Source organism: Astyanax mexicanus, chromosome 4, assembly GCF_023375975.1.
Source record: "Astyanax mexicanus isolate ESR-SI-001 chromosome 4, AstMex3_surface, whole genome shotgun sequence".
Taxonomy (NCBI): Eukaryota; Metazoa; Chordata; class Actinopteri; order Characiformes; family Acestrorhamphidae; genus Astyanax; species Astyanax mexicanus.
Window position 1 is genome coordinate 12,505,271 of NC_064411.1, and position 22,847 is coordinate 12,528,117.

Here is a 22,847-nt window from a genome sequence, read left to right on the forward strand (position 1 = left end):
ATTAAACTCAGTCGTCAGCAGCATCCTGTCCCCGATGGGAGGAGTTAAAGAGTCTGATGGCTCTCGGAATGAAGGATTTTCTGAGTCTGTCTGTTGTGCAGCTCTGTGACAGCAGTCTGCCACTGAACACACTCCTCTGCTTCATGATGGTTGTGTGAAGTGGGTGACTATCATTGTTCATGATAGAAAGCAGTTTATCCAAAGTCCTTCTCTCAGCTATTGTAACCAGAGAGTCCAGTTCCATTCCAACCACTGCCCCGGCCCTCCTGACCAGCTTGTCCAGCAGTGATGCATCTCTCCTCTTCATGTTGTCTCCCCAGCACACCACAGCGTAGAAGAGAATGCTGGCCACGATTGATTGGTAGAACATCTGCAGAAGCTTCTTACAGATGTTAAAGGACCGCAGTCTCCTCAAGAAATAGAGCCGGCTCTGTCCCTTCCTGTACAGGGTGTCTGTATTTGTTGACCAATCCAGTTTGTTGTCCAGCTGCAGACCAAGGTACTTGTAGGTCTTTACTGTCTCCACATCAACCCCCTCGATGGAGACTGGCTGCAATGGTGGTCCAGACCTACGGAAGTCCACCACCATCTCCTTGGTCTTGGATATGTTCAACTGCAGTTGTTTCAGTCGGCACCAAGCAACAAAGTCACCCACATGTCTCTTGTACTCCTCCTCCTGACCACCCTTCACACACCCAACGATGGCAGTGTCATCCGAGAATTTCTGCAGGTGGCACATCTCAGAGTTGTACTGGAAGTCTGATGTGTAGAGAGTGAAGAGGAAGGGGGAGAGCACAGTCCCCTGTGGTGCTCCAGTGCTACTGACCACAGTCTCCGATGTGCTGTCAGTGAGCCTCACGTACTGTGGTCTGCAGGTGAGGTAGTCTGTGATCCAGGACACCAGGTGAGGATCCACATTCATCTTCACCAGCTTGTCTCTGAGAAGTGGAGGCTGGATGGTGTTAAAAGCACTGGAGAAATCAAAAAACATGATTCTCACAGCACTACTCCCCTTGTCAAGATGAGAGTAGGTTCAGTGGAGGAGGTAGATGACTGCATCCTCAACACCAATCTTCTCCCGATATGCAAACTGGAGAGGGTCCAGTGCATGCTGTACCTGGGGTCTGAGGAGTGGGAGAAGCAGTCGTTCCATGGTCTTCATAATGTGCGAGGTCAAAGCTACCGGCCTGAAGTCATTGAGCTCACTGGGGCGAGGTTTCTTGGGAACAGGGACCAGACATGACGTTTTCCACAGCGTAGGAACCCTCCCCAACTGCAGGCTCATGTTGAAGATATTCGACAAGGGTAACCCAAGTTCAAAGGCGCAAGCCTTAAGAAGTCTCGTGTTCACCTCTTCAGGTCCAGCTGATTTCCCTGAGCGGAGTCTCCTCAGCGCCCCTGTGACCTGGTCTGCAGAGAGGTGGAGGGGGGAGGTGAGGGGGGGCGGACTGGATGTGCTGACAGTCTGTGAGAGGGAGACCTGAGCAGCACTCAGAAGAGGTAGGGAGGTGTCCAGTGGGGCAGAGGCTGAGGTTGCTGAGATAGCAGGACAGACAGAAGCAGGTGAGGATGACACAGGGCAATCAAACCGGTTATAGAAGAGATTGAGTTCGTTCGCTCTCTCCACACCACCAGCTGTTGCACTATCACTCTTTGGCTTGCACCCTGTGATTGTCCTCATACCGTCCCAAACTTCCTTCATGTTGTTAACTTGTAACTTCTGCTCAACCTTCTTCCTGTAGGTCTCCTTAGCCTCATTTAAGCAGGACTTGAGTTCACGCTGAATATTCTTCAACTCCTCCTGGTTCTTGTCTTTAAAGGCCCTCTTCTTTTTGTTTAAGAGGTCCTTTACGTCGCTTGTAATTCAGGGCTTGTTGTTGGCAAAGCAGCGAACAGTTCTTACAGGAACCACAATGTCCATGCAAAAGTTCAGATAGTCAGTTGTGCAGTCTGCTACCCCCTCAATGTCCTCACCGTGAGAGTCCTGAAGCACACTCCAGTCTGTGGATGCAAAGCAGTCCTTCAGGGTCTCCTCTGCCTCCTGAGACCACTTCCTGAAGGAGCGTGTTGTGGTTGGTTGCCTCATCACACAGGGTTTGTAATGAGGCTTCAGGAAAACCAGGTTGTGATCAGATTTTCCAAGTGGGGGTAGTGGGATGGCGGTGTACGCATCACTGATGTTAGCATACAGGAGGTCAATTGTCCTGTTTTTTTCTGGTGGGACAGTCCACATACTGGGTAAAAGAAGTCAGTGTGGAGTCCAGCGTGATGTGGTTGAAGTCACCAGAGAGAGCGACAAAAGCATCCGGGTGTTGTGTCTGGAGCCTAGCGATGGTCGCGTGTATGACGTCACACACAGCCTCCGCGTCCGCTCGGGGGGGCACGTACACACAAACAACAATGGCGTGTGAGAACTCCCGCGGGACGTAATATGGTCTTAAACTCACCGCGAGCAGTTCAACATCCCGGCAGCAGATAGTCTCTTTAACAGTCACATGGCCAGGATTACACCATCTGTTGTTAATGAGGATAGCGAGCCCACCGCCCTTAGATTTGCCGCTCCGCGCGCTGTCTCTGTCCGCTCTCACAGTGACGAATCCGGGGATGTTTACATTAGCGTCGGGGATGCTAGCGATTAGCCAAGTCTCAGTGAAGCAGAAGAGACTGCACTCCCGGTAGGTCCTCTGGTTTCTCACTAACGCTGCGAGCTCGTCTGTCTTGTTGGCCAGCGAGTTCACGTTCCCCATCACCACTGCTGGAATACAGGGCTTGTATCTCCAGCGGTTTTCCCGTTGTTTAGCCTTTAGCTTAGCTCCGGCTTTACAGCCCCTGGAGCGTCGCTTAAGCTCCGTCGGAATGGGGTGCCTCGCGCCGGCGCGGCTCTTTGTTCTCAGCGCGAGAAGTTCTTCCCTCGAGTAAACAAAGTTTCTGCAGCCCATGTGCAGAGTTTGGCGATCCGTATCCATGGGATACATATTAACACACACTACAGCGTAGTAAGAGACGAAAAAAGAAAGTAAACAGTGAAAAAAGTTCACTTAAGGTGAAATGCTACACGGAGCTGCTGGAAGGCTGCCGCTCTCGTCAGCGCCGGAAACTCAAAATTATTTGTGTACAGTCCATTCTATGGAATTGAGCAAAAACTGAAATGGATATCATAATTTTATATTTGCCATTTCCAATGGAAAAATAAAGACAACACGTGATCTGACCAAAAAGTACCATGACAAAAAGAAAAAGCAATGGAGGAAAAAAAGTCAGCCAGATATTACAGAACTGACATATGCCGGACATATGGGCAAAACACAAAAAAACTATGTAAATGACTAAAAATAAAAAGTTTGGTCTTAGTAGGCATACAATGCTGGATGGTGCATAAAGATAGACAACATTTCAGAGTTTCTGAGAGGTCTTTCTTTGACATTTGTTGAATGGTTTCCAATAGTTAAATGAGCTGTTTTATTAATGAAGGTGCTGTAGTCTACATGAAAGATTCTTTTGATATGCAAATGTTTGCATTGTAAATTGTCTTAAATAATATGAAATGTTCTTGAAAATAAACATTCTTTTCATAATGTAGCATTGTGTGTAAGTGTAAGCTAATAAGTCTTAAACCCTTGCTTAACTGTAAATGAACTGAACTGCTTAACTTTGATAAAAAAATTGCATTTTTATCATATATTAGATGTCATATCACGTTGCGGTAATGATACATTTTTGTGGACTTCATCTATAAAATGCTAATAAAATATGCAATAAAATGGAACAAATGTTCTAAAAATAATATTCATAGTAAGTTTAGACCTCAATCTTAAATCCTCAAAAGGAAATTTGTTGTTAAATGCATTTTGCAAATTTTCATACTGGATGTCCTCTGAATCAGGATTTTGTGAGAATGACCCGAGTAAGTGGGAGTGGAAGAAAGAGAAAGAACGAGAGAGAAAGGAAAGTTTAGGGGAAATATATATATTGTGATTCGCCCCTGGGGTTAGGGGCGTGATCACTGTGACCCGGAAGGAGGAAGCACACAGAGATCATACCTTTTATTGGTTTAAAGGTCCTCCACCACACCCAGAATAAACTCAAAACAACATAACTCAGCCCAGTGGGGTTTTAGAGTTCAGTAGTTTCTTTTAAATTGTAAATATAAGTCCGTGCAGCCTCAGCCCTCAGCTCTCCAGTGAAAATACTCTCTGAGTGAGGGCTGGGCCTCAGTTTATATGCCAGTCCCAGCTGGCTGTTTAATCAGTCCTGATGCAGACCAGCTGGGACAGACAGGGCTGAGCGTTCCTGCATGGGACGGACCCCCGGTTCCCCCGCCTCCTCACGCCACAATATACATTATGGATCAATTTTATGAGGTTATTTGAGTATTGACCTATATGTTAGAGATTGTGCAACGAGAGCGCAAAGCGCATGAGAGAGAGACAGAGAGTGCACAAATGAAAGCGCTCAGGGGGGAGAGAGAGAGAGAGAGAGAGAGAGTGCTATTTAGTTACAGTTAAAGAAATTTAGAACAGCCAGGGAGTTATGTTTTTGTCACAATATAGCTGTCCATCAACATAAAGTTTGTTGCACAACATAAACTTTTGGCACAAAATTCACTCCATAAAATACCCACTATAAAAATTTCAGTCTTACAAAAAACAAGTGCAATTAATCACAGAATTTTGGCATGTTTAATTGGATTGCATTTTTTTATTGATTGACACCACTAGAAATTCTACATGTATAAATGTGTAAATATTCAGGTGTTTACGATGATAACAAATCAAACAAGAAAAAGTGTTTAACGAAAGTCAGAGTATACCAAACAAACAAATACGAGTCTTCTGCAATCGTCTTAAGAATGTCCAACTTGAATGAACATTTGAGATACATCACACATTGATTACAAAATTGTGATGCACAAGCAAAAACAATTTAAGAAAAAGTTAACTCAATTCTTTGGTCCACATCAATGCTAATGCCGTATTCACAGAAATGCTTACTGTTGAGGTTTGGGTTTCATGTTAATCTGTGTCAACTGTGTTAAGAAACTTTAGTTTCTATAGATATTTTTTTCAGATTTTGTAGTGTTATATAAAAAAAAGAGACTAATATCAAAGTGCATTATCTTCCTCAGTCTGCTATGTTGTCTTTCTTTCTTTCTTGTTTTCTGTCACTCACTCACACATTCTCTTGCTCTGTCTGCAGATTATCTGGTTGTATGATCACAGATAAAGGCTGTTGTTCTCTGGCTTCAGCTCTAATTTTAAACCCCTCCCACTTGAAAGAGCTGGATCTGACCTACAACCACCCAGGAGAGTCAGGAGTGAAGCTGCTTTCTGACAGACTGGAGGATCCACACTGCAAACTGGAGAAACTCGGGTAGGTCTGAACTAATAATTATATTATCAACTTATTCTAAGATAAATATTGTTGTACATGTTGTACATTTTAACATTGTAAATCTAGTTGTAGTCACCAGGTAAACATGGTGGAGCTGCATGTAACCTTCATTCTGTCATTCTGTCTTATTTTTGTTTACACAGCCACTGTTAATTGTTTATGCTCAAGCTATCTGCACTGAATGCCAAGTACTTTGCTGTAATTCTGTTTTGGCTCATCTTTCTGTTGGTAAAAAGAACCAAGGTTTAGTTTTCAGGATAAAAGTTACATAATAAAAACTGATCCCCACTAACTTTATATACACTGAGAGTCAAGCACCCCAGCAACCAGCCCATGTCTTTATGGTAAAAATAATCAGTGACTGCAAAACCAGAATCCTTTCTGAACACTAACCTACACCCTGTGCAAGGTGGTCTTGATGCTTATTGCTATCTTACTCCCACCAACAGTGTATTTTCATGCTCTTCACCTGTCTTGTTTAAACAGCAACGGTGATTTTGAATATATCTACGCCGATGAAAAACATTGGTCAATTCCAGGTAGCTGTGCCATTTAAATAGCAATACGCCAAAGTCAGACCGCACCTGGCTCTTAAAGGGAATGGCAAATGACATGGTGATTGGTTTATTTCATGATACATGCTTTTTGCACATTTTGAGCCTCTTTTGAGCAACTTTTCCTATCGTAAAGACACAGTGACAAACCCTAAATCAAGTTGCATGATGCCCGGCTGACAGCTCACCTACGGATCACTAAAATAGAGCCCTTAATTTCTAAAGAGATCCGATTAATGTGATTGAGTTGGTTTGTTGGCTTTATTTTAAAATGTTGCCTTTGTTACATTTAAAATTTTAGAAGTTTTCTAATGACCAGTGGTATAAAATTATTTTGAAATCATGATAAAAAACTTTTTGCACAATAATTCCATGAAAAATGTATGGTCCAATAAAAACAGTTTTTGTGACCGGAGTACACTCAGGTATGGATATGAATGCAAAAAACATACTTTAGTAAAGTTTAACCCTTTTCTGCAAGCCCACAAGAAACCATTTTATCTTATCTAGGAGATCATTTTCACCCAGTTTCTTTCTTATTATTGAATCATTAACACTGATCTTAACTGAGGCGAGTGAGATCCTGCAGTTCTTTAAATGTTGTTCTGGTTTCTTCCTGGATGAGTTGTTCATGCCCTTTTGGAGTAATTTCTGTAGCTCAGTCACTCCTGGGAACTTTAACTACTGTGCCATGTTTTCTCCATTTCTGAATAAAAGCTCTAATAACAATAATACTACATATTGTGCATATAAAGCAGAATAAGATACGGCAAGTATTAAAACTTTATACATGCAGACAAAAATATATTTAGAGAAGTAAGAGTTAATCTTCCTTAATCTTCTGTTTTTAATCTGATTTTATGCAGTGTGCATTGCAGTTCCGTACTTTACCACATGAGGTCACTAATTTCCACTCTCTCAAATATTCACTCGTTTTCTACAAAGTATTTCTTTATAAATCAGTTTCTAAAAATCTCACACTGTGCTGATCTGTGTGTGTGTGTGTGTGTGTGTTTAGAGTGGAACATGGAGGGAAGATCAGAATCAAACCTGGATTAAAAAAATGTAAGTTACACACACACTCGCATACACACACTAGACACACACACTACACACACATACACTACATACAAAGAATACACACACACATACACTACATACAAACACTACACACACACACTACTCACACACACACACACAAACACACACACTACACACACACACACACTACACACAAACAATACACACACTAAATATAACACTACACACACACACAAAGTACAAACACGAACACTCACACATACAGACACATACACTCTACATACAACCAAACACACTACACACAAACACTACATAGAAACAATACACACAAACACTACACACACTACATACACACCCAAATACACACACACTATATACACCCAATACAAACACACTACATACACTATATACAAACACCACACACGCATATACTACATACACACAATACACACAAACACTACACACACACTACACATACCACTACAGATACACTACACACAATACACACTACATACAAACATTGTACACCCAAATACACACAATACAAGCACACACATACACACTACATACACACACATTCACTACATACACGTTAATTATAACACTACACACACATAAAAAATATAACACTACACACACACTAAATATAACACTATACACACACACTAAATATAACACTGCACACTAGGGATGCAACAGTACATTGTGGCCACGGTTCGGTTCGTATCGCCATATCTTAAAATCAGCTGCAGCTGATCCCGCTGCTAAATCTCACAGCGAGGGAGGGGCATCCCCCACCAACATACTGACACCTCCGCACGCCACAAAAACAGCAAGCTGGTTGGCTGTTTCTTCTGAGAGGCGGAACTTAATTCCTGAACCGGCTCTGTGATTGGTCCAGTCTGTCTCCTCATTAATAGCACAGCTGAGCTGAGTGAAACAATATCATTTTTGGGGGGGACAAATCCACCTGTTTCTAATATTAGGTGGGACATGTCCCACCCATCCCCCCCGGTTCCTACGCCAATGGTTATAGGCATTCTGCTGTTTGAGAATTTTAACAGATGCTTATTCTCACTCAGATGCTGGAGTTTTAGAAACAAAAAATTAAAAGAGGAAAGCACTTTGACTGAACAGGAATTTATTTTATTTCACAAACATTTGAAATACACAGAAATATAAAGCTATATGTTAGCGTTCGTTTCTTATCACCAGGGCAAATTTATTAAAATATAAAATATATTAATTCATTAACTAAAATCTCGCCCAGCGCTCTAAAAAGCTGCAAGCACGCTTAGCGAAGTTTGGCAGCGCACGGTGCGGGATTACCTCTGTTTTCTTAAAGAAAAATCATTTTAATAAATAACGACAGATCAAGTGTAGTTTAAACTGCAAAACCATGATATAAAACTCAATATCTGTCTCTCTGACTCTCTCTCTCTTTCTTTCTCTCTCTTTCGAAGCTGAATTCAGAGCGACGCTACAAATAATGTAAAACTCAGTTCAGTTAACTAAAATAAGATGAGTGCGGAAAAGTAAATTAAATATTGTCAAATATAAATAATAGCTTGAGGTTTTGGTGATCTATTTCCATGTTTTGAAACTGAAACTTTTATTACTATCAGGCTTTTTATTCAGAAAGCCTGTGGTTGTTTTCAATTAGTTTTTTTAATGAGTTTATATTTTATATTACTTATTTATTTTATTTATTTGTATTATTTTATTTATCAAAATAGTTTATATAAATAACTATATCACATATATATATATATATATATATTATTTTTTTTCTTCTCCCATGATTCCCATGTTCTTAGTTTATTAATATTAATTTTATAATATCTTATTATTTTTATCATTTTATTTTTTTTTCACTACTACTATTACTATTACTTTATTCATAAGATATAAATTCTTTACTTTTTATGTGTCTTTTTTATGATCATTTTAAAATGTCCTATTTTTCCTTTTTTACGTATATATTTTATTCGTCTAGAGTAAATGTCAGTTTTTATTTCTATTTTTTTTTATTTTATTTTTTTTATCTGTTTTAAACTGTAAATGCTCAGGGGCATTGTAAATTAGGATCCCCCTCCAGTGTAAATAATGGTTGATTGCTTGATTAATATTCAGTGTTGTAAACCCAGTTTTTACATAAACAATAAAGAGAATAGAGAATAAAATAACATCACTCTTCTCTTATATGAGCTGCTGGTGAATCTTCACAGTGTGACGGCGCAGTCCCCCAGCACGCGCTCAGCAGCCCCTCCCCCTGGCCATGGGCGGGGCATGTACAGCGGGAGAGCGTTTGTTCACTCTGTTAGTGCGCACCCAAATACCACCGTCCATCCGGGTGTATCAAACCAAACAGACCAAACCGAACGATTCAATAAAATACAGAGAACCGTCGCATGCCTAATACACACTAAATATATCACTAAATATAACACTAAATATAACACTACACACACTAAATATAACACTAAATATAACACTACACACACTAAATACAACACTAAATATAACACTAAATATAACACTACACACACTAAATATAACACTAAATATAACACTAAATATAACACTACACACACTAAATACAACACTAAATATAACACTAAATATAACACTACACACACTAAATATAACATTACACACATGTTGGGAAAATCAGCACTACCCTCAACTGCTCCAGTGCGTTCCCCTTGATTCTTTTGATGGAAGCCCGAAGTAGAGTTGATAGAGAGACAGGATACTTAGATCTTCAGCAAATTAGCAATTTATTACAACAGAGCTCTGGGAACCCCTTCCACTCAGACAGAGTTTCAGTAGAAGAAGTTCAATGATCCTTACATTTGCAAGACCTTATATCCCCAAAATCCCACCCATACATACTGTGCAAAGGTCAGTTAAGCGGTTCCTCAGCAACTGTTTCTAACTGATTAAGTTAAATCATTTATTGATTACTACTGTTTTCTATGTGTCCTCCGGCCTCATCTCTGCTGCTTAGGCGCTGACTTCTGCATTACATGCTACATACTGGACATTCAGTTTTGAGGTGTCAGCCTAACTGTCCTTTGCACACTCACCCACATACACAGTTCAGTTCAAATATCCAGAAACAACTCACTAGTTTCAGACACTTGAGTCAGCCCAAACAAGATCACTCACATGACACTTCATTCTCTTAATCATAATCAGGTTTTTGGATTAAATGGCATTTTGTCTGATCAGCTGAAAAATACCTTTAATATTAATATTTACTGTTTCTTAACACACACTAAATAAAACACTAAATATAACACTACACACTAAATATAACACTACACACTAAATATAACACTACACACAAACTAAATATAACTAAATATAACAACACTACACACTACATATATCACTACACACACTAAATATAACACTACACACACTAAATATAACACTACACACACTAAATATAACAACACTACACACTAAATATAACACTACACACACTAAATATAACAACACTACACACTAAATATATCACTACACACACTAAATACAACAACACTACACACTAAATATAACACTAAATGTAACACTAAATATAACACTACACACTAAATATATCACTACACACACTAAATATAACACTACACACTAAATATAACACTAAATATAACAACACTACACACTAAATATAACACTACACACTAAATATAACACTACACACACTAAATATAACAACACTACACACTACATATATCACTACACCCACTAAATATAACACTAAATATAACACTACACACTAAATATAACACTACACACACTAAATATAACACTACACACACTAAATATAACAACACTACACACTAAATATATCATTACACACACTAAATATATCATTACACACACTAAATATAACACTACACACACTAAATATAACACTAAATGTAACACTAAATATATCACTACACACTAAATATATCACTACACACACTAAATATAACACTACACACTAAATATAACACTAAATATAACACTACACACTAAATATAACACTACACACTAAATATATCACTACACACTAAATATAACACTAAATATAACAACACTACACACTAAATATAACACTACACACTAAATATATCACTACACACACTAAATATAACACTACACACACTAAATATAACACTAAATGTAACACTAAATATAACACTACATACTAAATATATCACTACACACACACTAAATATAACACTAAATATAACAACACTACACACTAAATATAACACTACACACTAAATATATCACTACACACTAAATATAACACTACACACACTAAATATAACACTAAATGTAACACTAAATATAACACTACACACTAAATATAACAACACTACACACTAAATATAACACTACACACTAAATATATCACTACACACTAAATATAACACTACACACACTAAATATAACACTAAATGTAACACTAAATATAACACTACACACTAAATATAACAACACTACACACTAAATATAACACTACACACTAAATATAACACTACACACACTAAATATAACACTACACACACTAAATATAACAACACTACACACTACATATATCACTACACACACTAAATATAACACTAAATATAACACTACACACTAAATATAACAACACTACACACTAAATATATCATTACACACACTAAATATAACAACACTACACACTAAATATAACAATACACACTAAATATAACACTACATGTAACACTGAATATAACACTACACACTAAATATAACACTAAATATAACACTACACACTAAATATAACACTACACACTAAATATATCACTACACACACTAAATATAACAACACTACACACTAAATATAACACTACACACACTAAATATAACACTACACACTAAATATATCACTACACACACACTAAATATAACTCTACACACTAAATAGAATACTACACACTAAATATAACACTAAATATAACAACACTACACACTAAATATAACACTACACACTAAATATATCACTACACACACTAAATATAACAACACTACACACTAAATATAACACTACACACACTAAATATAACACTAAATGTAACACTAAATATAACACTACACACTAAATATATCCCTACACACACACTAAATATAACACTACACACTAAATATAACACTAAATGTAACAACACTATACACTAAATATAACACTACACACTAAATATAACACTACACACTAAATATAACAACACTACACACTAAATATAACACTACACACACTAAATATAACACTACACACACTAAATATAACACTAAATGTAACACTAAATATAACATTACACACTAAATATATCACTACACACACACTAAATATAACACTACACACACTGAATATAACACTACACACGCACTAAATATATCACTACACACACTAAATATAACACTACACACACACTGAATATAACACTGCACACACTAAATTTATCATTACACACAATAAATACACTCTGTGTTTGTTCTTGTCTTCAGGGTTCTGTGATTTCACTCTGGATCTGAACACAGCGCAGCGTTATCTCTCTCTGAGTGAGGAGAACAGGAGGGTGGAGTGGAGAAAGGAGCTGCAGTCGTATCCTGATCATCCACAGAGATTTAATGAGTGTTGGCAGGTTCTGAGTAGAGAGAGAGTTACTGGTGTTACTGGTGTTACTGGACGCTGTTACTGGGAGCCTGAGTGGAGCGGAGGAGGAGGAGGAGCTGCTGTAGCTCTGAGTTATAAAACCATCAGCAGGAAAGGAGGAGGATCAGACTGTGGGTTTGGAGGGAATCTAAACTCCTGGAGTCTGATCTGCTCTGATAACAGTTACTCTGTTCAACACAATAATAACAGAACTGTTCTCTCCACTCCTCCCTCCGGCTGTAGGAGAGTAGGAGTGTATGTGGACTGTCCCTCCGGCACTCTGTCCTTCTACAGAGTCTCCTCTGATACACACTCACACACACCCTCACACACTCTCACACACTTACACACATTCTACACCACCTTCACTCAGCCCCTCTTTGCAGGGTTTTTGGTTTATTCTGGCTCCTCAGTGCGTCTGTGTAAGATAGAATAACCCTGTGTGTAACAGAGATTTGATGTGTGTGTGTGTGTGTGTGTGTGTGTAGGAGGGAGAATGTGTGTATAAATATAAGTATGTAAATATTTTATATAGATGATTTTGTATTTTTTTCCAGAACCTTTATTTTAATTACTGTTATCTTTATTCACTACTGTTTTTATTGTTAATGATTGTTTTATTTTATTGTGAAATTGGTTCATATTAATAAAGCTAAATAAATGAAGAAAGGTGAAGAGGAGGCTGATGATTTTTTTGTGTTTGGTTTGTGTGGTCAGATTATGGTGGAAGCTGGAGTCGAGTTTGGTGGTGTAATTAACATTTCTGTTTTTTGTTCTTTTGCTTGTTGTAGTTTCTTGTCTTGTCTCATCTTGTTTTGTCTTGTCCATGACACCATCTGTCCCTCAACAAAGCTGCAGTACCGTTCACTGAAGTCCTGCGTCATTCTGTAGTCCTCGTACGGCTTCCATGTCTAAGCATCTTTCCTCTATGAGGAAAATGTATGAGCTTTTTAAAAACTGCCCTCTGTCACATTCTGTAGTAAATAAATATGTTCAGACCCCTTTACGTTTTATTCTGTGTACATTTATCTCCTAAACATCACTGGATCCTCTGAATTACGAGATTGTTAAAGAGTTGTAATGAGAAAAATTAGCTTTAATTTTTTTTCTCTAAAAAATAGAGAAGTTAGCTTTAAGCTAATGCTACAGTGCAGCTGCAGAGATCGGCAGGGAACCAGCCAGCGAACTTTGGCCGTATATTTAGGCAAGGCAAGTTTATTTATATAGCACCTTTCATACACAACGGTCATTCAAAGTGCTTTACAAATTAGAAAATACACAGAGAAATCAAATAAAAAAATAAAAAAAAAACATGTAAAAGAATAACAGTAAAAATGGAAATAAAAACTAAAATAAGAATAAAGCATGATTGATTAAAACATGATTAAAACAAAGAGAATTAAATTAAAAACATGTAAAAGAACAACAAGGAATTAATAAGAATAAAGCATGAATAAAACATAATATAAAAGTGCCGTTACAGAATAAAAGTGGGCGGAGCTGCAGTGTTTTAAGCTGAGCTGAAGGCCTGATCAAACATGTAGGTTTTCAGTCTGGATTTAAACATGTTTTGTGTTAGGGCTCTTCTAATGCTCTCTGTTAACTGGTTCCATTTAAGAGCAGCGTAGTAGCTAAACGCTGCCTCTCCGTGTTTAGTTTTTACTTTAGGCGGCTCTAACTGAGCAGTTCCTGATGATCTGAGAGTTCTGCTCGGCTCATACTGCTGGAGCACATCAGATAAATATGCTGGTCCTGCACCATTAACACATTTATAGACCAGTAACAGTACCTTAAAGTATATTCTGTAACATACTGGTATCCAGTGTAGGGATTTAAGGATGGGGGTGATGTGCTCCCTTCTTTTACTTCTAGTCAAAACTCTGGCTGCTGAATTCTGAATCAGCTGAAGCTGTTTGATGGTCTTTTTTGGGAGTCCAGTTAGGAGTCCATTACAGTAATCAATCCTACTAGAAATAAAGGCGTGGATGAGTTTCTCCAGGTCTGCTTTAGACAGAAAATCTCTGATCTTACTGATGTTCTTGAGGTGATAAAATGCTGATTTGGTGACGGCTTTGACGTGACTGTTAAAAGTGAGATCAGAGTCCATTTGTACACCAAGATTACGCACTAGTTCTTTAGATTTCAGGCTTTTTGAATCCAGATAGGCAGCTAGTCTGTGCCTCTCATTACTATTCCCAAATAAAATAATCTCTGTTTTATCTTTATTTAACTGCAGAAAGTTCTGTTCCATCCATTTATTTATCTGCTCAAGGCATTTACACAGTGAGTCAATGGGACCATAGTTGTTTGGGCAGAGGGCCATGTAGATCTGAGTGTCATCTGCATAGCTGTGGTAAGATATCCCATAGTCACGCATGATTTCCCCCAGAGGAATCATATATAAATTAAATAAGAGTGGCCCAAGAATTGAACCCTGGGGTACACCACAGGTCACTGGCACAGTCTCAGAAACATTATTTTCCATTTCCACAAAGTATTTCCTTCCTTGAAGGTATGAACTGAACCATTTTAGGACAGTTCCAGAAATTCCAACCCGATTCTCAACTCTATCTATGAGAATGTTGTGGTCAATGATGTCAAAAGCAGCACTGAGATCAAGCAGTAGTAGAATAGATATTTTTCCTGAGTCTGTGTTTAAGCGAATGTCATTGATAACCTTAATAAGCGCAGTCTCAGTACTATGATTGGGCCGGAAACCTGACTGAAATTGGTCTAGACAGTTATTTATGGACAGGAAGTGCATAACTTGCTTTAAGACAATTTTTTCAATTATTTTTCCAATGAATGGTAGATTAGAGATTGGTCTGTAATTGTTCAATAAGTTTGTATCTAAATTTTTCTTTTTTAAGAGAGGCTTCACAACGGCTGTTTTTAATGCATTTGGGAAAACACCTGACATGAGTGAGGTATTTACAATTTGAAGAATGTCTGCTTATATTGAGTAAAAAACATTCTTTAAAAACTTGGTTGGTAATGTATCAAGACTGCAGGTGGATGATTTGAGGTGACTCACTGTATCAATTAAAACTTCTTCATTAATAGTGCTAAACTGGCACATGTTGACTATGATGCTTTTGCATGGTTTTGGAGAGCACATGGGCTCCTTGGTGGATAGAGATGTACTGATGGCTTGTCTGATATTGTGGATTTTAGTATTAAAACATTTAGCAAACTCATTACATCTCTCAGTTGAAACTAGCTCAGGGGTCATATATATAGGTGAGTTAGTTAGTCTGTCAACCACAGTGAAAAGAACTTTGCTATTGTTAATGTTATTGTTAATAATGCTGGAGAAGTAGGTTTGTCTACATGTGCACATTATTTTATTGTAATCACGCAATCTATCTTTAAAAATTTCTTTGTGAATGTGAAGCTTGGTTTTACGCCATCTGCGCTCAGCCTTTCTGCATTCTTTCTTTTGGAGCTGAACTGCAGCATCATTTCTCCATGGTGCTTTCTGCTTGCATGGCATGGTTTTAACTCTAACTGGTGCAATCTCATCTAAAACTCTAGCAGTTTTTGAGTTAAAACTATCCAGCAGAGTATCTACAGAGTCTGATGGTTTGCATGGTGCAGAGCACACTTTGCTCACAAAAAGTTCAGCTGTCATGTAATTTATCTGCCTTTTCTTGTACCTAATCTGTCTGGTTTCACTGTGTATTGAAGTCCACATTTCAAAGAAGACACAGTAGTGATCTGACAGTGCAACATCCTTAATAGAGGCTGATATGTTGAGACCCTTCGAAATAACCAAATCCAGGGTGTGACCATGACAGTGTGTGCTTCCAGTCACATGCTGACAGAGTTCAAAAGAGTCAAATACATCATAGAGTTCTCTGGCATAATTATCCTTGGAATTATCAATATGAATGTTAAAATCACCAGCAATAATAAAATGATCAAATTCAGTAGAAATAAAAGACAGCATATCTGTAAAATCATCAATAAAATCAGCATTGTACCTTGGAGGCCTGTAGACAATTATTAGTAATATTCTTGGTGTCCCTTTTAAAACTGCACCTAAATATTCAAAAGATGTGAAATCACCAAGTGATAAATGCTTGCATTGGAAAGTATCATCAAACAGCATAGCTACACCTCCACCTTTCTTGCCGGTACGTGAGACATTTAAAAAGTTAAAGTTTGGTGGAGCCGACTCAATTAATACACTTTCAGCACTACAAGAATTTAACCATGTCTCTGTTAAAAACAGAAAATCAAGCCCATAATTTGTAATAAAATCATTAATTAGATAGGACTTGTTTGTAAGAGATCTGATATTTAGTAGAGCTAACTTAATAACCTGTGCATTTTGTTCCAAAGACTGTGGGTTACAATTGATATACTGCAAGTTGGATATATTCACATTATTTGACCTATACTCTCTGTTCTTTCTGCTTCTGATAAGAACTGCAATGGGGGAGATAACTGGCACACAGGGTCCGTACTTGTTTTGAAAACATGTACTGCTGACTTCACCATTGTAGCAGCACGGACCCAAAATATATCAGTTTGCTGGATTACTTGTGGCGGCCTCTTCCCTTATGGTGGACGGAGGTGGGAGGGGCTCCTGCTGGTGAAGAAGTCGAGAGCGGAGCTGTCTGTCCGGTGGTTTAGGAGCTTGTCTCTTCTTTTTGGGTTGTGGGGGGAGTTTGTTTAATACTTCCTCATGTTCATGTTCACTGGGCTTCATTTTGGTCCCCTGTAGTGGTGGTGAGGATGGGGGTTGCTGTGTCCGTGAGGCAGTAGGTGACTGTGGAGGAGAAGTTGTGCTGATTTTCCGCTGTACCTGAGGACTCGCTGACAGAGAAAGCGTCAGTCTTGTCCCTGCAGATACCAGCTTCTCCATGGTTGCTGGGAAGTTGAGGAAGGTGGGGTGATGATGGGGTGGAGATGGAGGATGATGATGATGAGGTGGAGATGGAGGATGGTGTGGAGTGTTCATGCAGTTGCGGTGTTTCCGGCAGCTGACACAGCAGAACATGGCTCCCGTCCGATAACTCCGCAGTCTCTGTGGGGGGAGGATGTTGTGTCTCTGTAGTGCAGACAGTGTCCTTGGGTGTTAAAGCTGACGTGTCTTCACCAGTGGGAACAGAGAAGTTGCACAGAGAAAAAATGATGTTCTGTGACAGGAATTTGACTACCCTCTTGTTGGTGTGCAGTCCATCTCTCCTGAAAAACTCTCTCTTCCAAAAAAACAGATTGAAATTGTCAATGAAGTTCAGTCCGTTTGACCTGCAGGTTTTCTGAAGCCATATGTTTAAAGCCAACAGCCTAGAGAACATATTGCAGCCTCTTGCAGGTAGAGGACCACTAATGAATGTCTGGATGTTGAACTTGCGCAGTGTGGTAAAAAGATCATTAAAGTCCCTTTTTAACACCTCAGACTCCTCTTTCCTTGTATCGTTCTTTCCAACATGAACAATGATCCGTTTCACTGTTCTGTATTCAGCCAGTAGTGTTGGAAGCTTCTCATTCAGTTCAGAAACTGTGATGTTTGGCTCACATCGAAAAATGAGTTTCTGATTATTGTTCATGCCATGAACTGAGTCATCCCCCAAAACAAGGGTGTCTGCTGTGGCCACAGCCTGGAGCCCTGTGGCTCTCCTGGGGTGTTTTGAATGGCTGAATCTTCTGGTTCTTTCTGTATCATACTGGCTGGTATTAGGAAAGTCATTGAGGTCTTGCAGTGGCTCAAATCTATTTTAAGTGACTCTAAACTAAGTGACTGGAATTGATTTCCTCTGGCTCTGTGCTCTGATCTCCGAGCAATAGCTTTAGCATTAGCATTAGCCAGATGTGCTATGTTAGCAGGAGTGGAGGATACTACAGAGCTGTATGTGGCATGGCGTTTGGGTTTAGCTCCAGTGCGAACCCATTGCTGGTTTTGCCCATATCTTTCAGCTGTACTCACATTAGGGATGTCCACATGATCTGCTGGTCCAGTTCTGTTTGTCTCCACTGCTCGCTGCTCCGTTAAAATCCCTGCCCGTTGTCCGCTAGCGCAGAAATGCCAGTCCTTAAACTCTGATAACAAGGACCGAAAATTTGTTTCCAAAACAGTCATTCTTTGTAGAAGATTGTAGCAGTTCTGGCAGCACAGGTGCTCTGAACCCACACAAGGAGGCATCTTGCAGATTTCTTCTTAAGTACTCTACAGGAACTTTTCTGATTCCTGTGCCTTTGGCTCTACTATAAAATGTCCAAAAGAAACTAGAAAAAATAAAATAAGAAACAAAATATGGTAGTGCTAGTGCTAATCTAAATAATGAGCTCAGACACTGTAGCTCGAAAATATCTGAAAATAAAGAAAAGTATGAAAGATAGCAGAGATAGCAGAGCTAAGCAGAGAAGCGTCTGAACGGCACAGAAGCAGGAAGCAGCATATTTACACACATATTTACACAGCTGTTTGTAAACAGCATATTTACACACAGCTGATCCAACTAATGAACTTACTGCCCTCATTGAGGAGAGCTGAGAGTGTTACAGCAGAAATCCACTAACCCAGCAGCACAGATACCTCTTTTCCACCAACAAAGTGCTGGTGCTGGAGCCGGTTCCGGTTCCTGCGAACCTTTTAAGAACCGGCCCGTGTTTCCACTGCTTTAAGGAGTTACTCACTAAGTACATGATTGTACATTAGAGCTGTTTGTTGCTTCTGGCTCGTTGTTTTAGTAGTTTTACATTAGGTATTTTATACTTTATGGCTCTTAAGTTTAAGCTCTTAAGCGGGATTAGCTCTGTGGTTCTGGAGTAACTCTGTCCTTCTGCTGTATCACTCAGCGAGGGCAGGTAGTTAGTTGATTAGTTAGTTAATTAGTTGATTATTTGGGTCATTTGTGCTCTAATAAACTAATGACCATAACTAAATAATAAACCCTGCAGGGAAGCGCTACTCCTGAACAGTAAAAGCTCACTTTCTCTTATTATCTACATATTAAAGCTCTAACACAGTCTACACTGCTCAACATCACCATACACCAGACTGATAAGAGTTTTCACCTGTTTAAATACTTTAATGATCCTCCGTGAAGAAGAAGAATAATCTAGAACGTGATCTGGCCGAAGTTCGCTGGTGTTGCGCAGAATCCAGCGATATTTAGGAGTAAAATGTAGACAAAATAAAATGTACAGGTTCTGAACACATTTATTTACCACAGAATGTGACAGAGGCCAGTTTTTGAAAAGCCCATTCACTTTTCTTATAGGTCTGAACCTTTTAGACACTGAACCCCAAATATGGGCATAAACAACATGGAGCCGACTACAAAATAACGACACGCCTTCAGTGGTCTATTTGAACCCTTCTGGCCCACTATTAAAGGTAATATAAAGGTTGGAATGGAGCTTAACTAAGAAAATATATTAACAAAAAATTACCCATAAATGACCTTCAATCCATTCAGATTCAGAATGAGCTTTTAAGATCATCTCCTCAACAAAGCGGTTGAAGCATGTCAGAGGTCAATGCTAAAGATGTGTGAGTGGATCTATATCTATATATATATGTAATAATAATAAATATAGAAACAAAGAAATACACTGGTTATTAAAGTCTCAATAACTGAGTAGGCTTATTATATATATGTAATATATTTAGCTTTGCTCAGTTTGATGAAGAAAAGTAAACAGTGCTAGAGAAAAAAAAAACATCTCTCCTTTTTTCTTTAGACTTTGTTGTTGATTCTGCTGCTTCTTTTTCTTTTCCTTCAAAAGAGAGCGTTTGTAATGGTTATTAAACAGGATTATTATGATAATAATAAAAAGCAGGAGGATCAGAAGGAGGAGGAGGATAAAGAAGTAGACCTACGCTGGAGGCTGAACAGGAGAATCTTCTCCTCTGTCAGAAACAGTACTGAGCTCCAGAACGCACGTCTTCATCAAGATCTGCAGGATCTTTCCTTTCCCCCAAACTTTCCCCGATACCTGATTCAAAAACAGCATTTCATCTTAAAAATATCAACTTTATAAACACTCACAACCAAATGTGTAGGAGCGGGTTTTATATTGGGGGGAGAAACATTTACTAAAAAAAAAAGAATTTAATTCACCTTATAGTGACTTACAACAACATTTACAGAATTACAGTTAATCACAAATAAATAAAATATATTTTTATCTGTCCTCCTGTTTATTATTAGTTAAATCCAACCAAAGGTCTCTTTACAACCTAAACATAATATTCCACATTACATTTACTGTTTAAAAAGGACGTGCATGTGAAATGAGTTCTTGCACCATTTTAAAAGTCAAATGTAATGCTTTTTACGACCTTTTAAGACCTCAATAAATATAATTTAAGACACAAAAATATAGTCAGAATTTCTTTGGTTCTCTCTCCGGTAAAGTTAGCTAACTTTCTGCTGACGTTAGTATGTTAGCTAACTCGCCGCTAATGTTCGCTAGCTCTCTGCTATTCTTAGTTCTATTCCTGATAACGTTAGCTAGCTCGTTTAAGCTACCTAAAGTTAGTATGTTAGCTAGCTTGCTGCTAACATTAGTTAGCTTGCTGCTAATGTCAGTATGTTTGCTAACTCACAACTAATGTTAGCTAGCGTTCAGCTATCCTTACTTCTATGCCTGGTAATGTTAGCTAGCCTGCTTTAGCTTTTTAATGTTAGTATGTTAGATAGCTCTCTGCTAACCTTAGTTCTATCCCTGCTAACGTTAGCGAATTCACTTCAGTTAGCTAAAGTTAGTAAATTAGCCAACTCGCCGCTAATGTTAGCTAGCTCTATGCTAACATTAGTTCTATCCCTGCTAATGTTCGCTAACTTATTTAGTTAGATAAAGTAAGTATGTTAGCTAGCTGGCCACTGTGTTTTTCCATCGGCATTAAACGCACTGTCTGAGAATGTAATACCTACAGCAAATTTCAAGTAAACTTAAGACAATTTAATTTACCCAGATTTAAATTTAAGTTGTTTTAAGACTTTTTAAGGACCTGCGGGAACCCTGTATACATATGACAAAAACCGATCACCTACTATTTAAAATAATATAATATATAAAACAGATTTGCTTATTATTATTATTTTGTATATTTATACGATTTATTAACGATGGTGTCTTTTTATTAAAAGAATATAACTTAACATTTCATAGAGATTTTTGGCAGCAGTTAATATAAACGTTTGATAACCCAAACCCCAAAACTCGTTTTTATTGCAGTATAATGGTATTGTTGCGATTCATTGCTCTCATCACTGACATCGAGTGTAAAGCCAGTGTTGTGCTGAATTCAGCACCCCCGCCAGGAAAAGCACCCTCTCTCAGGAGCGCGCACCAATGTTAATTTCGTTGACAAATAATTTTCGTCATAGTTTTTTTTCCCGAGACGAAAACTAAATAAAAACAGCATAAAAAATTTAATTGAGATGAAATTAACTGACATTTTTGTCAACTAATAAAAACGAGATTTAAAAGTTTGGCAGGGACGACATCCAATCAGAACTGATTTACTTTTGTGAAAGGTAGGGACCAGTTAGGAAGAGATCCAATCACAACTACTTTAGTGAAGGTGGAGATGCAGGAAAAGAGGGGTTGTCATCCAATCAGTGTGGGTCTCTCAGTACCCATGGTCAGATAAAAAAACATATTTAATAATTTACATTAAATCATATATGAATATATTTCACATTCAAACATCAACAATATTACACAACTGGTTAATAAATGTTTAATTTTCATAAGTGTGTAGTTAATAATTCAAGGGAACTGATGAAAAAGCATTTACATTTACACCCTTTACATTTTAGTCGACTAAATTGACTGTAATTTTACTCGACTATATTCTTATGATATTTAATCGGCTAAAACTAGACTACAACTATGACTATGACTAAAACCAAATCAAAATTTGTTGTCAAAATTAACACTGCCTCATCCACATACCCAGGACTTCATCAAAGATCTTGTAGAGGCCGGAAACGTACATCACGACACGACACGACAGTTTAATCCGATGTCTTCGTCGAACACCCACATTCTCTAAAGGAGAAGAACGAGGAACATCACAGAACATCAGGAACATCAGGAACATCAGGAACATCAGGACCTGCAATTTCTCAAAGCTCCATCTGATACCAGTTCTTTTCTCTCCAGTACTGGATACAAAGAGATTAGCACTGTTACAAATGACTGACTTGTTCTGATCA

The 22,847-nt window shown here is 38.3% G+C and overlaps 3 protein-coding genes across 14 annotated transcripts in view; 2 read left to right on the forward strand and 1 right to left on the reverse strand.

Moving 5' to 3' along the window:
- LOC125801339 (zinc finger protein 239-like) overlaps positions 1 to 22,847 on the reverse strand; it is a 176,953-nt gene that overhangs the window by 148,701 nt on the left and 5,405 nt on the right. The window lies entirely within an intron of this gene.
- The window catches only part of LOC103040097 (NACHT, LRR and PYD domains-containing protein 12-like), a 128,832-nt gene that overhangs the window by 54,425 nt on the left and 51,560 nt on the right, over positions 1 to 22,847 (forward strand). The gene's annotated exons all lie outside the window — the stretch shown is intronic.
- LOC125801431 (stonustoxin subunit beta-like) lies at positions 4,943 to 13,278 on the forward strand. The gene is made up of 3 exons (XM_049478167.1): positions 4,943 to 5,370; positions 6,964 to 7,010; positions 12,519 to 13,278. Exons 1-3 carry the CDS (start codon positions 5,132 to 5,134, stop codon positions 13,100 to 13,102), a joined length of 870 nt encoding a protein of 289 aa, XP_049334124.1. The 5' UTR covers positions 4,943 to 5,131; the 3' UTR covers positions 13,103 to 13,278.